The following is a 13,941-nucleotide window of genomic DNA, read 5'->3' on the forward strand; positions in this document are numbered from 1 at the left end:
TCCCTGAATACCCTAATTTTATCAAAACAGAGCGATTTCTCCAGGACACACTGCCCCCCAGTGTATCTCTGCAATCCAATGCCAGCCCCAATCTCCCAGCCTGCATTTCCTGATGCAGACTCTGTGGTCCCCGCTGGCACTAGTGATGGATCCTGCACCCTCTGGGGCAGCAACCCCCAGCACCCCACACTCCCCCAGCACCCCCACACACCCCCCAGCACCCCACACACCCCCAGCACCCCACACTCCCCCAGCACCCCACATACCCCCAGCACCCCACACTCCCCCAGCACCCCACACACACCCCTGGCACCCCACATACCCCCAGCACCCCACACTCCAGCACCCCACACACCCCGGCACCCCACATACCCCAGCACCCCACACCCCCAGAGCCACTGTGCCCCTCCCTGTGGGCATCAGATCCTACCCCCACCAGGTCTACTCGCTGAGTGGTGTGGCAGGGACAACTGGGTGTGGCTCCCAAAGCCAGGAGGTCTGGGACGAGGTGGAGTGCTGTATCCTACCCCATCACCCACCTCTGAGGGGTGCCAGTACTTTATAAATCTTCCTGAAGACCGAGGGTGGAAAACAGAATACCCATGGGTAACAATAACTACTCCGCACCTGACTCAATACAGAAATGAAGACTCAAGACCATCAGTGAAAAATACTTATTTCATGTGTTTAAAAATACATTCTTAGGGTGGGCCCTGCAGGAGGAGACAGGCCGTCCACATCTCCTTCCCAATAGTGTGTCCAGGTCATTTCCAAAATCTGTGGGTCCCTCACAGTTTCTAATGACAGCTGCTGATGCCATTTGCTGAGGGACAAGGACAGGGAGGATGGCGAGGGCCCGGCCCCAGGGCGGCCACACCAGAAGGTCGGAGAAAGGCCCACGGCGGATGCCACTCCCAGCAGTGGCGACTGCCCCCCACTCCTTTTCTGACTCTATCAGCACTGTTTGGTTTTCTTCTTGTTGCTTTTAAATCCTCGAGCGGCACCCTGACCAAAGCAGATGGTAGAGGGTATTCTGGGATGGAAGAAAGTGTCTATTAGATGCTGTATTTGCCAATCAACAACCCAGGTCATAACAGCACTCATGTGTCTCCGTCTCATTCTCTTTCACTCTGGGAACATACGGGATGCAGAGCCGGCCCTCCTGGGCCCTGGGGCAGCTCCCTTTCCACAGCCTGAGACCTACTTCCTGTGGGAGATCCCCGTCAGCCACCGACGCACACCCGCTGGGAAGAACTCAGCGGAGAGGGTGGCTCCTGCCAAGCCCTCTGGGGCTGAGACTTCCTGCTACCCCATGTCCGTTCTGTGAAAACCCCTACTGTCCCAGCCCCCCGGGGCTCATTCACAGGCCAAAGTCCAGGCATCTGTAAGGAGGGTGCAGGGAACGTTAAGTTCATCGTTCCACCTGTTTGGAGTCTTTGGTGATGTTTTTCCCCAATTGTTTACCGTTTTCCCCAAATTAATTTAAAATCAACTTTAACTAGACAGGCAGACGGCACAGGTGATGCTAGAAAGGCAGACGGTACAGGTCATGCTAGAAAGGCAGACGGTACAGGTCATGCTAGAAAGGCAGACGGCACAGGTATGCTAGAAAGGCAGACGGCACAGGTCATGCTAGAAAGGCAGACGGCACAGGTCATGCTAGAAAGGCAGACGGCACAGGTCATGCTAGAAAGGCAGACGGCACAGGTGAGGCTAGAAAGGCAGACGGCACAGGTGAGGCTAGAAAGGCAGACGGCACAGGTATGCTAGAAAGGCAGACGGCACAGGTCATGCTAGAAAGGCAGACGGCACAGGTCATGCTAGAAAGGCAGACGGCACAGGTCATGCTAGAAAGGCAGACGGCACAGGTCATGCTAGAAAGGCAGACGGCACATGTGACGCTAGAAAGGCAGACGGTACAGGTCATGCTAGAAAGGCAGACGGTACAGGTCATGCTAGAAAGGCAGACGGTACAGGTCATGCTAGAAAGGCAGACGGCACAGGTCATGCTAGAAAGGCAGACGGCACAGGTCATGCTAGAAAGGCAGACGGCACAGGTCATGCTAGAAAGGCAGACGGCACAGGTGATGCTATTAAGGCAGACGCCTGGGTTGTGACTGAAACAACTGCAAGTGAGACTCTTTCCATCCCACTCAGACAATGAGGAAAAGTGAGTGGTGCTTGGCATTCCTGCGCTTCAGCGGCTCAAAAACAGAGTATGTGAGAGAAACCAAGTGATTCACAGGACCTGAAATATCTGGACTTCCTTCTCTGGCGGAAGCCGATTTTCTTACCCAGCGTTATCTTTCCGAATTCAGTATGAGAAGAGCTGCGGCCCAGGTGCAGCCCAGAATCCTCGGCACCAAACACACATTGAGAACGGGTTTCAGAAAGAGCTCAGACACTGACCTGTGACTGTAGATCCGCCTCTCACCCGCCGGTGCAGGGGAGGCCACCACAGGCTCAGAGCAGATTTCCATGGCCTCCCCTTCTGACCGCTCTCCCCTGTCCCCTGGGGCTTCCGCTGAGGCTGGGCTGCAGGGATGGGGCAGTGAGCGACAGTCCTGCATGGCTCCTACAGCCCCCGTGTTCCCCAGAAATGAATGTGCAAGAAAGAAACTGGATTTCCTTGTAAGTAGCATATTGTCTTACTGTTTTGGCATAGTCTGATTTTATAGGGTGGTTTTCAGGATACTGGGGAAAGGAGAATGATTATGGCAAGGTCATTGTTTATATACTGGAGCCTGCATCTTATAAACTTAACTGTAACAATCCTACTTTTTTTGGAAAATAGTATTTTTATGGTTCCAACAGTGCTATGGGTCTTTTTATGTGTGTGAGAAATTTGCTAAAGTTAACCAGAGACTATAAACTAGTCTCTTCCATAATACGAACGTCTCGATCCAGCATTGCACGGTTTTTCTCCTTAAAATGATCCCTCGGAAAGGAGACAATTACTTTACACGTAAGTCTTTGTAAAGCCTCCCATATTGCAGTGGTTTCTCCCAATTCTTTTATTTTAAAGAGCAAATTACTACTTGAGAAAATGTAGTCTGAAAAACTTTGATCAATAAAATTTTAGATGATTATGAAGGTTCACCTAAAATAATCAGTTAAAAAAGGAACAATTTAAAAATTGTTCCGGCTGGACGTGGTAGCTCACACCTGTAATCTCAGCACTTTGGGAGGCTGAGGCAGGTGGATGGCTTGAGCCCAGGAGTTCACGACCAGACTGGACAACATAGCAAGACTCTGTCTCTACAAAAAATAGAAAATTTTGCCGAGTGTGGTGATGCGTGTTGGTAGTCCTAGCACTTTAGGAGGCTAAAGTGGGAGAATCGCTTGAGCCTGAGAAGTGGAGGTGGCAGTGAACCTAGATCACACCACTACACTCCAGCCTGGGTGTCAGAGCAAAAGATTGTTCCTGGAAGTATTTCCCAGAGTGCGCTCTAGGCAGGAACATGTTAATCAACGGCTTTGTCATCAAGTTCATATGCGCACAACCAACCAGGACAAAGGGAAAGCCAGGGCTGCATGATGTGTGAGCACAGCCAACTGCTGCAGGAGGTACAGGCATGGCCCTGAGGGGTGTGAGTGTGGATGAGCATGGACGACGGCTGCAGGAGGTAGAGGCATGGCCCCGAGGGGTGTGAGTGCAGAGGCGCTGCGTCTGCTCATTCCCACACCCCCTCTGCTGCCTCCACTGGCACAGAGCTGGGCAGCCAGGGGCTCCCCTCCAGCCTCCCTTCGGCAGGGTGGCCACTGGCACAACCACCTGTAGCTGTGCTGCCAGGGCTTCAGGTACCTGCAGGTGAACAACCCATTAGGTGACACACAAGTGCATAATAAGTCTGACCATCTATGCATTCCAGCTAGTTGGAAGCCTTTTCCTAAAATCAAAAGCAGACACGTGCTAGGCCTGGCAGCTCCCTACCTTCTGCTTTTCTTTGGCTTATCAAACCGGAAGTCCGCGGGGTACAGGTGCATCCTCACCATGTGATCCTTCCGGTCTCTGCTGGTCTTGAACTTCTCTGTGCAGCCTTCTACCAAGCACTGATACTGAAATGGAGACCGCGTCACCTCCCTCTGACCCCTGGCCCTCCCCCACCGCCATGCCCCCATAGCAGGGCTGCCAAGGGCAGAAAGGTGTCCCCGGCCTTGCCCGTGCACCCAAGAGCTGGGGGCAGCACTCTGAGCCCATCACCACTGGGGGGTGGCCTCGGCGGCTGTGCAGACGTCACCCACCATGTCCTGCCTCTCAGACAGGATCTGGAAGAGCGAATCGTGCCACTCCAGGATGTGGGCGTCCAGCAGGTGTCCAGAAGGGAAGGCCCGCTTGCAAAAAGAGCAAACATTTCCGTGCAGTGTGTGGTAGTGGTGCTCATAGTCATCCAGGGCATCGAACACCTGGCAGCAGCCAGCCACCTGGCAGGCAAACGCGGGCACCCTGCCAAGGAGACCTGCTTCAGGGGTCCTTCCTCCGGTGCGAGGAACCAAACTGGACTTTCTGCACAGTTTCCCTTTGAGACCTCCAATAAAGCCCCCATGCATCTTTTGCAATCCCAAACCCTCTTTTTATGAATTAAGTTTCACAAACAGGCTAGGTGGTGGAAGTAGTCGGCCACGCCAAAGCTGGACAGGCACAGCGCCTTGGTGGGGCGGCCGCACATGGAGGGGCGGCAGCACAGTCCCAGGGACCAGGCACCGGTCAGGGAGGCGGCGCAGGAGTAGCACTGGCTAGGCACTGCCCAGCCGCTTACCTGGGCTTCTCAGGCGCGTCGGCCACCTGCATGAGCACGTCCTGGAGGTAGAGGTGGCGCTGCACGTCCCCATCCTGCAGAAAAAGTGCGCCGTGGGCGGGGCCAGGTAACTCGCGGCACGCCCACCGGGTCAGGCCTCGCCCACACCCGTGGCCCCAGTCATCCCGAGCTCCAGTTCCGCCCCACAGCCGTAGGCTCCACCCTCCCGGCTCGGTCCCGCCCCACAATCATAGGCCCCGCCTGCCCCAGGCTTTGGCTCCGCCCGGCAACCTCAGGCCCCGCCCACTCCACGTTCCGGCCCCGCCCCACTACCTCAGGTCCCGCCTGTCCCAGGCTCCGGCCCCGCCCCGCAGCCGTAAGCCCCGCCCACTCCAGGCTCCGGCCCCCCCTGCAGACTCAGGCCCCGCCCACTCCAGGCTCCGGCCCCGCCCAGCAGCCGTAGGCCCCACAGGATCCTACAACTACTTTTTCCCCCTTTTGCTCACGCACCTCGAAGAACTCGTGCTCCCGCGGGAAGCGCACGGGGCGCGCAATGAAGCGAAAGGGCGCGGCCCCAGCCGCGGGGTCCCGTTCTACAGGCAGTGGCTCCGCCGCCCCGGGCCCCGCAGCGAGGCGGGCGCACAGCGCAGGCGGCAGCTGCATCACCCCGGGCGCGGGCGGGCGCAGCCTGTCGGCCACCGTCCACGAGCCGAGCCGGACGTGACGTCACGCGCACTTCCGCCGCCGTCGGGGCTGAGCGGGCGCAGTGGCTCCGGGACTGCGGTGAGTCTCGGCCGAGCGCGGGCGCGGGCGTGATGAGGGGTTTGGGGGACTGCCGGGCCCGGGGGCCCACGAGGCGACGGGGCTGGCGGGACGCGGCTCTTTCCGCGCGCTCCCTCTGGCTGTGCAGCGGTCCCCGAACTCTGGGCCGAAGCCCTTCTAGCCTGCACCGGCCAGGCCAGCGTCTTGCCCCGCGGCCCGACGCTCAGCCGAGGCGGGGCAGAGCGGGCCCCCGGGTCGTCCCGGGTGTCACTTCCCAGCCCTGGGAAGCCAGGTCTCAGGTCCCCGTCTCGCACGCCCTCTCCCGTCCGCCTTGCCCCGGCTGTCGTCTCCCGCCTGTCGGACCGCTGCAGCCCCTGGATCTTGTTCCCTCTAAACCAGTCGCGAACTGGAGCCAAAGTGGCTCCAGTTTTATTGTAACCGTTTTTAACTTAAAGCCCTTGGGTGACTTCCCGTTACTTTAGTTCAAAGGCCCTTTCCTGGTTTGTCGGGGTCCTGTCGACCTCTCCAGTCCCCGCAGCTCCCGTGAAACACAGGACCTGTGCTAGGTGCTCAGGGCGTGTGGGGGAAGGCATCACAGGAGAGCGCGGCAGCCTAGTAGGAGAGACAGACGTCAGAGTAAAGAGTCACCGAATTAAAATGGTGAATAACAACACACGCGGGAAGCAGTGGTCGCTTCAGATCTACTGCAGAGAATAGGCCCGGTGGCGGAGAGAGGCTTCAGCTTTCTCGTCTGTCACCCAGGCTGGAGTGCAGTGGTGCGATCATAGCTCATAGATCGCTGCGGCCTCAAACTCTTGGGCCCAAGTGGTCCTGCTGCCTCAGCCTTCCAAAGAGCTGGAACTGCAGGCGTGAGCCACCATGCCTGCCCCTGTATTTTTTCCATGTTTAGATACACAAATACATCTTTGTTACAGTTGTCTAGTGTTCAGTACAGCCACCTGCTAGGCAGGTTTGTAGCCCACGAGCAAGAGGCTCCACTAGGTGATTTAGGTGCATCGTAGGCCGTACACCATCTAGGTCTGCGAGTGACTGTGATGATCACACAGAAGGAAATCATTAGGTTTCTCTTTTTTTCTTTTGGAGATAGTGTCTCTCTCTGCCGCCCAGACTGGAGTGCAGTGGCGCGATCTGGGCTCACTGCAACCTCTGCCTCCTGGGTTCAAGCGATTCTCGTGCCTCAGCTTCCTAAGTAGCTGGGATTACAAGTGTGCGCCACCAGGCTTGGCCAATTTTTGTGTTTTTGGTAGAGACTGGTTTTCACCATGTTGGCCAGGCCTTTCTCAGAATGTTGAGTGACGCATGACTGTACTTTTTGTCTCTGTAAAAGCCTTTGGGCTCTTGACATTTTCCACAAGTTGTAAAATAACATTTTTCAAACCAATTTGTACAGTTGGCTTTGAGCTCTCAACAGAGGCTCTTTTTCACGTTCCTCTGTGCTTTAATCACTTGCCCACTAGGAGTGTGTGCCCCGCTTGTCCGTGGTGGAGTGTGGCATGCGTGCCTTGCTTCCTCAGCACGTGTCCCTGCGGTAGCTCACAGCCTCTGTGAGGAGGACTTCAGTACCGCCCAGTCACAGACGCTGGGCCTGTCCGTTTGTGTGATTGATAGTAAGAATTCAGGGGCATCAAGAAGACCAAGTAAGCGGCCACGGCTAAATGTTCTTCAGCGCTGTGTTTTCAGTGGGACACTGCACGTTTCTGGCGGGACAGCTCTGTTGATGATTAGCGTCCCTGGCCCTTGCCCTCTAAGTACCGAGAGCACCCTTCTGTGACCGTGACACCCCAGAGTCACCCTAGGACTTTTCCAAAGGTCTCCTGGGGGGAGGGACTCTGTGCGGGTGCCGGCTGCCCTTTTGGAGGCCTGGTCCCCACATTCAGGGAGAGCAGCAGGCTCCTCACAGGATGAACACTCGTGATGTGCGGGCATCTGTGCTTCTATTTCTAGAAGAAATATGAAGTTTCCTGACGGTAGTTTTTATTTTTATTATTATTATTTTTTGAGATGGAGTCTCGCTCTGTTGCCCAGGCTGGAGTGCAGTGGCGTGATCTTGGCTCACTGCAAGTTCCGCCTCTCGGGTTCATGCCATTCTCCTGCCCCAGCCTCCAGAGTAGCTGGGACTACAGGTGCCCACCAACATGTCCGGCTAATTTTTTGTATTTTTAGTAGAGACGGGGTTTCACCATGTTAGCCAGGATGGTCTCGATCTCCTGACTTCGTGATCCGCCCACCTCGGCCTCCCAAAGTGCTAAGATTACAGGTGTGAGCCACCGTGCCCAGCATGTAGTTTTTAAATAAATACTCAGATGATTTTTCTTTGGAGGTAGGTTTCTCTCCTGACTTGTGTCTGGTGGGGGAGTGCTTTGTTTTGGTGGCAGATGGTTTTCTTGCCACCTAGCATGACCAAAGTGTTCCTCAGTCCAGCAGTTACAGGACAACCTGCAGTCCTCGGGGAGCCGAGTAGAATGTGCGTGAAACAGGCCGCCCTTGGATTGGAAGGGGCCGCTGGCCGGAAAGTTTTGGGCTGTCTTTTCTGCTTCGCAAGTAGTTTGCAGGGCCTCCTCCAGGGCTCCCATTACTGTTAAAAAAGCATCTGGTAGTTTAAGATGTCAGTGATTGGGACCCAATTTTCCTTTTGTAAACCTAACCATTTCCCAGATAACAGAGTTAACACCTCCAGGTGGTAACGGTGCCACGTGTTTGTTTCTGGTTTCCTGGTAACGACAGTGTAAGAACTTACCACGTGTGGGCCCTTCTGTGCTTTCTCAGGGTGATTTCACTTTTCTCCACCACAGCTCTAGGCAGGACCTAGGGCTTCCCCTTTTCAGAAGAAGCTTGGAGAGGACGTGTCCTCCTTCAGGGTCCCACAGCTTAGAAGTAGCCACGTCAGTGTCCAGACTGTGTGGGGCTCCATGGCGCATGCCCTGCTGGCCTTGTGCTTGAACTAGTTACCATGAGCGCCTCCTGAGTCAAAAGCACGTGTGTGAGCAACTCAGCACCGTGTCTCATTATCGCTCTCCTTCTATTTTCGGAGATAACCTGCCTGTGACCAGTATTTGATGTTCATCTACAGATAAACTGTCTTCCATCACACAGGATTAGAATCTCCGTGTCGAGTCCCGCGCTAACAGTCATTAGTGAATTAGCATATTGTGGGAGTGTGTGCCGAGTCTTCTGTACTCTGTTGTAGGGACCAGCCCCACAGGGTCAGTGGGTTTTTCTCCTCGTGTGCGGAGACGAGAGATTGTAAAAATAAAGATGCAAGTCAAAGAGATAAAAGAAAAGACAGCTGGACCCAGGGGACTGCTACCACCAAGATGCAGAGACTGGTAGTGGCCCCGAATGTCTGGCTGTGCTGTTATTTATTGAATACAAAGCAAAAGGGGCAGGGTAAAGAGTGTGAGTCATCTCCAGTGATTGATGAGGTCATGTGAGTCACATGTCCACCGGACAGGGGGCCCTTCCCTGTTAGGTAGCCAAGGCGGAGAGAGAGGACAGCTTATGTCATTATTTCTTTTATGCTCTTTTCAGAAATATCAAAGACTTTAATACTTTCACTAATTTGCTACTGCTATCTAGAGGGCGGAGCCAGATGTACAGAGTGGAACATGAGAGCGGACCAGGAGCGTGACCACTGAAACACAGCATCACAGGGAGGCAGGCCTCCGGATACTGTGGGCGGCCCTGACTGATGTCAGGCCCTCCACAAGAGGTGGAGGAGCAGAGTGTTCTCTAAACTCCCCCAGGGAAAGGGAGACTCCCTTTCCCAGTCTGCTAAGGGACTTGACACTGAGGCTACCGCTAGACCACGGTCCACTTAGCAACGGGTGTCTTCCTAGATGCTGGCGTTACCGCTGGACCAAGGAGCCCTCCAGTGGCCCTGTCTGGACATAACAGAAGGCTCGCACTCCTGTCTTCTGGTCACTTCTCACTATGTCCCATCAGCTCCTATCTCTGTATGGCCTGTTTTTCCTAGGTTATAATTATAGAGCAAGGATTATTATAATATTGGAATAAAGAGTAATTGCTACAAACTAATGATTAATGATATTCATATATGATCATATCTATGATCTAGATCTAGCATAACTCTTGTTGTTTTATATATTTTATTACACTGGAACAGCTCGTGCCCTCCGTCTCTTGCCTCGGCACCTGGGTGGCTTGCCGCCCACACTCGATGTTTTGTTGAACTCATCCTTGTCTCCCTGAAGCTGTCAGCAGAGTGGTAGTTTACCGTTTTGGGTCATAGAGCCTTTGAGAATTTGTTGGAGGACTATCTCCTCAGAAAATTCACAAATTATTTTGCCTGTAACTTTCAAGGGCTCATCTGTTATTGATTACTCATGGATACCGGGTTAAGAACCCTTGTATAGATGAATTGAAATGTTTGTGAAGCGTGTAAAGTTTGCTTGTATTTGTTTTGTAATCTATAGCCAGTTGCCTTGCCTGTATTTTTTGTTTTGTTTTGTTTTTTGTTGAGACAGGGTCTCCCTCTGTTGCCCAGGCTGAAATGGCTCAAGCGATCCTCCCACCTCAGCCTCCCAAGTAGCTGAGACTACAGGCATATGCTACCATGCCCAGTTAATTTTTGTATTTTTTGTAGAGACAGAGTCTCACTATGTTGCCCAGGCTGTCTTAACTCTTGGCCTTGAGCGACTCACCTGACTCAGCCTCCCAAAATGCTGGGATTCCAGGCGAGAGCCACTGCACACAGCCATGTGTTTGTCTTAATGGCCTGGTATCAGAACTCTCGATGACAGAGACTAACGACCAGCCACTGGTGGGAGAGTAGGGGTGGCGCTTACCCTTTACCCTGACCCAGGGGTGGGCTCGCCCTACACCCTGACCCCACGCAGTGTTCTGCTGCCCACTTGGGTGTGTCTGTGATGGCTTCGATCTCGTATGTGTTATGTGTCTCCTGGTGAGCCCCTGGGGCAGCTGGAGCTGCAGTGGAACCTCACCTAGCTCAAACGCGTAGGGAACGTGTAGAAGTCCTACCAGAAGCATCTCTGTCAGTAGCCACGCTTGGGCAACAAAAGGAGATGTCATGGGTACCAGAGTGAAGAAGGAACGCAGAGCCGGCCAAGTGAATGGAGCTGCGGCTGAGCACCGCGGGGTCCGAGAACCAGTGTGGGCCTCTCGGGTGGAAGCTGGGATGTTCCTGTGTGTGCCGGGAGCTGGCACGGTATCAGTGGCTCGGACCTGTGCAGAGGTCCCTGTGTAGACTCCACAGGCACGGGCTCACCTGTGTAGACTCCGCAGGCATGGCCTCACACTGCACATCTGAGACCAGAAGGCTCTGCCCACCAGCCGAGGCGCACAGCAGAGCATTCCCTGCGGGCCCAGACCCATGTGTGGAGGGAGGTGCAGGGGAAAGAGAACCCAGGTCTCAGGCCCCATTCATGCTGCCCACAGGGCTGGCTCCCAGAGCTGTGGAGGCCGCCTGAAGCTGGAGGCAGGTGAATCCTAGGCCCATCCAGAGGACCCTCTGAGAGGCTGCTGGGGTGTTGGGGAGGGGCCCTAATCCCAGGCCCATCCAGAGGACCCTCTGAGAGGCTGCTGGGGTGTTGGGGGAGGGGCCCTAGGCCAGGCAGGCCGGGTGATAACTTGGTTTGTCAAAGGCCTGACATTGGCCAGTCTTGAGTATTTAAATTTTTTTTTTTTATTTCTACAGTTTAAATTTTGTGTAATAGCTGCCCTCTTACCTATAGGAGAACATATTGTGATGTTGGTGCCTCAGAGCTAAAACTATGAGTGAATTTCGGATTCACCATGACGTCAATGAACTGCTTAGCCTGCTGCGTGTCCACGGAGGAGATGGGGCTGAGGTCTACATTGACCTGCTTCAAAAGAACAGGACCCCATACGTCACTACCACTGTCTCTGCCCACAGTGCCAAGGTGAGCACTGCCCTTGGTGTAGCGCTGTGCAGGGTGAGCACCGTTCTGGGTCAGGGTGCAGGGTGAGCCCACCCCTGGGTCAGGGTGCAGGATGAACACTGTTCCTGAGTCAGGATGGTGCGGGGTGAACCCACCCCTTGGTCCAGGTGCAGGGTGAGTGCTGTCCCTGGTGCAGGGTGCAGGGTGAGCGCCACAGGTCGTGCCGGGTGCAAGGTGAGCGCCGCCCCTGGTGCAGGGCTGTGTGCCGTGCAAGATGCAGGGTGAGTGCCCATTCCTGGGTGGCCTCAATGGTACTGGCGACGATGGCAGACAGCACTTGGTCTGTGTGTGTGTTCAGCTCTGATTCTACTGACCCCCCCAGCAGCTCCTGTGATTCACCCCACTGTGCAGATGAGTAAATGGAGGCCTAAGGAGAAAGCTGGGCCTAGAACCCTCCCTCTTCCCCACTCTGTCCCCTGCAGCCATGAGGCGGGAGAGTCCTGACATGTGCATTCCTGTGGATAAAAAGGGAGGGACCGAGCTGGGCGCGGTGGCTCACGCCTGTAATCCCAGCACTTTGGGAGGCTGAGGCAGGTGGATCGCGAGGTCAGGAGATCAAGACCATCCTGGCTAACACAGTGAGACCCCGTCTCTACTAAAAATACAAAAAAATTAGCCGGGCGCGGTGGTGGGCGCCTGTAGTCCCGGCTACTCGGGAGGCTGAGGCAGGAGAATGGCATGAACCCGGGAGTCAGAGCTTGCAGTGAGCCGAGATTGCGCCACTGCACTCCAGCCTGGGCGGCAGAGTGAGACACCACCTCACAAAAAAAAAAAAAAAAAAAGAAGAGGGAGGGACTGATATTAACCATGTTGAAATCCCTTTAAGGTATTATTTCTTTATTCAAATAATATGTAATTCAGAATTATAGATTTTCAGTAAAAAATGATTTTGAATTTGAAGTCTATTTTAAAAAATACATCATGAAGCTTCAGTTATTTAAACAGGTTAACAATGGCACAAGGATAATTAGGCAAATTAGCCGAGCGGACTAGAGAGCTTAGGGACAGCCATGTTTAGTTCATTCTGAGGGAAGCATTGTAAATCACTGAGTAAAACATAACCTCTGCCGGGCACGGTGGCTCACACCTGTAATCCCAGCCCTTTGGGAGGCCGAGGTGGCTGGATCACCTGAGGTTGGGAGTTCGAGACCAGCCTGGCCAACATGGAGAAACCCCATCGCTACTAAAAATACAAAAATTAGCAGGGCGTGATGGTGCGTGCCAGTAATGCAGCTACTTGGGAGGCTGAGGCAGGAGAATCACTTGAACCGGGGAGGTGGAGGTTGTGGTGAGCCTAGATCGCACCATTGCACTCCAGCTTGGGCAACAGGAGCGAAACTCCGTCAAAAAAAAAAAAACAACATAACCCCTAGGCTTGCACATAACAATAAATTCCAGAGGGAATACAGCTACTCTCCAGTACAAACCTGAAGAAGCATAAAAGGGCCGGGCGCAGGGGCTCACACCTGTAACGCCAGCACTTCGGGAGGCCGAGGCAGGTGGATGGCTTGAGCCTGGGAGTTTGAGAGCAGTCTGGGCAACATGGTGAAATCCTGTCTCTACAAAAAATTAAAATAATACGAAGAAGCACAAAAGGAAAGGAACCATAATGGGAAATATGGATAAGGTTTGTTTTGTTTTGTTTTGAGACAGAGTCTCACTCTGTCACCCAGGCTGGAATGCATGTGGCACGATCTTGTCTTACTGCGATCTCAACCTCCCAGGCTGATGTGATCCTCCCATCTCAGCTTCCCAAGTAGTGACCACAGGCGAGTGCCACCACGCCTCGCTAATTTTTGAATCTTTTTGTAGAAATGGGGTTTTGTTATTTTGGCCAGGCTGGTCTTGAACTCCTGGACTCAAGCAGTCTACCTGCCTCGGCCTCCCAAAGTGCTGGGATTACAGGCGTGAGCCACTGCCTAGCTCAAAATATGGATAAGTTTAACACAATATGGAGATGAGTTTTCTTAGTTTATTTCAGAGGGATGATTATTTAACCTACCCAATTTAACTCCATTGGCTAATTGTGGTTAATTTTCTTAAAGGTTTTTTTTACAGTGCTTTATTAATTACTGTCATTAAGTCACTCATGTTTGTGCTTTTGAGGTTAAAATTGCAGAGTTTTCTCGTACTCCAGAAGACTTTCTAAAGAAATATGATGAACTAAAATCTAAAAATACAAGGAACCTTGACCCGCTGGTGTACCTGTTGTCAAAGCTCACGGAAGACAAAGAGGTAGGTGCCCATGCCGCGTGCCACACCGCGCCCGTACAGCCCGTGTTGGGAGTGAGGCCACGTCTCCTGCTCACTCCGTGCCACCTTCCTGTCAGCTCTTCCTCCCTCACACCAGTAATGCTTCTAGGCCATGTAGGACATTTTTGGTGGATCAGAATGAAAGATAACCCATGTTGGGTGTAAACATGAGAAGCAGCCTCTGGGGCACTTTGAGCTTCCCGCCTGTGTCACGCTCAGTTCCTGCC

General features: G+C 53.7%; 2 protein-coding genes across 5 annotated transcripts in view; one reads left to right on the forward strand and one right to left on the reverse strand.

The window, feature by feature from the left end:
- Positions 1-659: 659 nt before the first annotated feature.
- On the reverse strand, positions 660-5,449 carry ZNF511 (zinc finger protein 511). Of its 2 annotated transcripts, XM_012505767.2 has the most exons (6): positions 5,250-5,449; positions 4,761-4,834; positions 4,246-4,447; positions 3,935-4,059; positions 2,410-2,535; positions 660-1,033 (listed from the first exon to the last, which is right to left on the reverse strand). In XM_012505767.2, exons 1-6 carry the CDS (start codon positions 5,400-5,402, stop codon positions 955-957), a joined length of 759 nt encoding a protein of 252 aa, XP_012361221.1. In that variant the 5' UTR covers positions 5,403-5,449; the 3' UTR covers positions 660-954. The 2 variants fall into 2 exon arrangements, with proteins under 2 accessions (XP_012361221.1, XP_012361220.1); XM_012505766.2 differs by lacking the exon at positions 660-1,033 and having other exon boundaries at positions 2,051-2,535.
- Positions 5,193-13,941, forward strand: part of TUBGCP2 (tubulin gamma complex associated protein 2) — a 32,543-nt gene continuing 23,794 nt past the window's right edge. Inside the window, exons 1-3 of one of the 3 annotated variants that reach the window (XM_030804921.1) lie at positions 5,193-5,522; positions 11,234-11,422; positions 13,568-13,696. In XM_030804921.1, the coding sequence (XP_030660781.1) occupies positions 11,273-11,422; positions 13,568-13,696 (279 nt within the window). In that variant the 5' untranslated portion in view covers positions 5,193-5,522; positions 11,234-11,272. Of the gene's footprint in view, positions 5,523-11,196; positions 11,423-13,567; positions 13,697-13,941 lie in introns of all 3 variants that reach the window. The other 2 variants (XM_030804936.1, XM_030804929.1) reach the window with 2 other exon arrangements.

Source organism: Nomascus leucogenys, chromosome 3 (genome assembly GCF_006542625.1).
Source record: "Nomascus leucogenys isolate Asia chromosome 3, Asia_NLE_v1, whole genome shotgun sequence".
NCBI lineage: Eukaryota > Metazoa > Chordata > Mammalia > Primates > Hylobatidae > Nomascus > Nomascus leucogenys.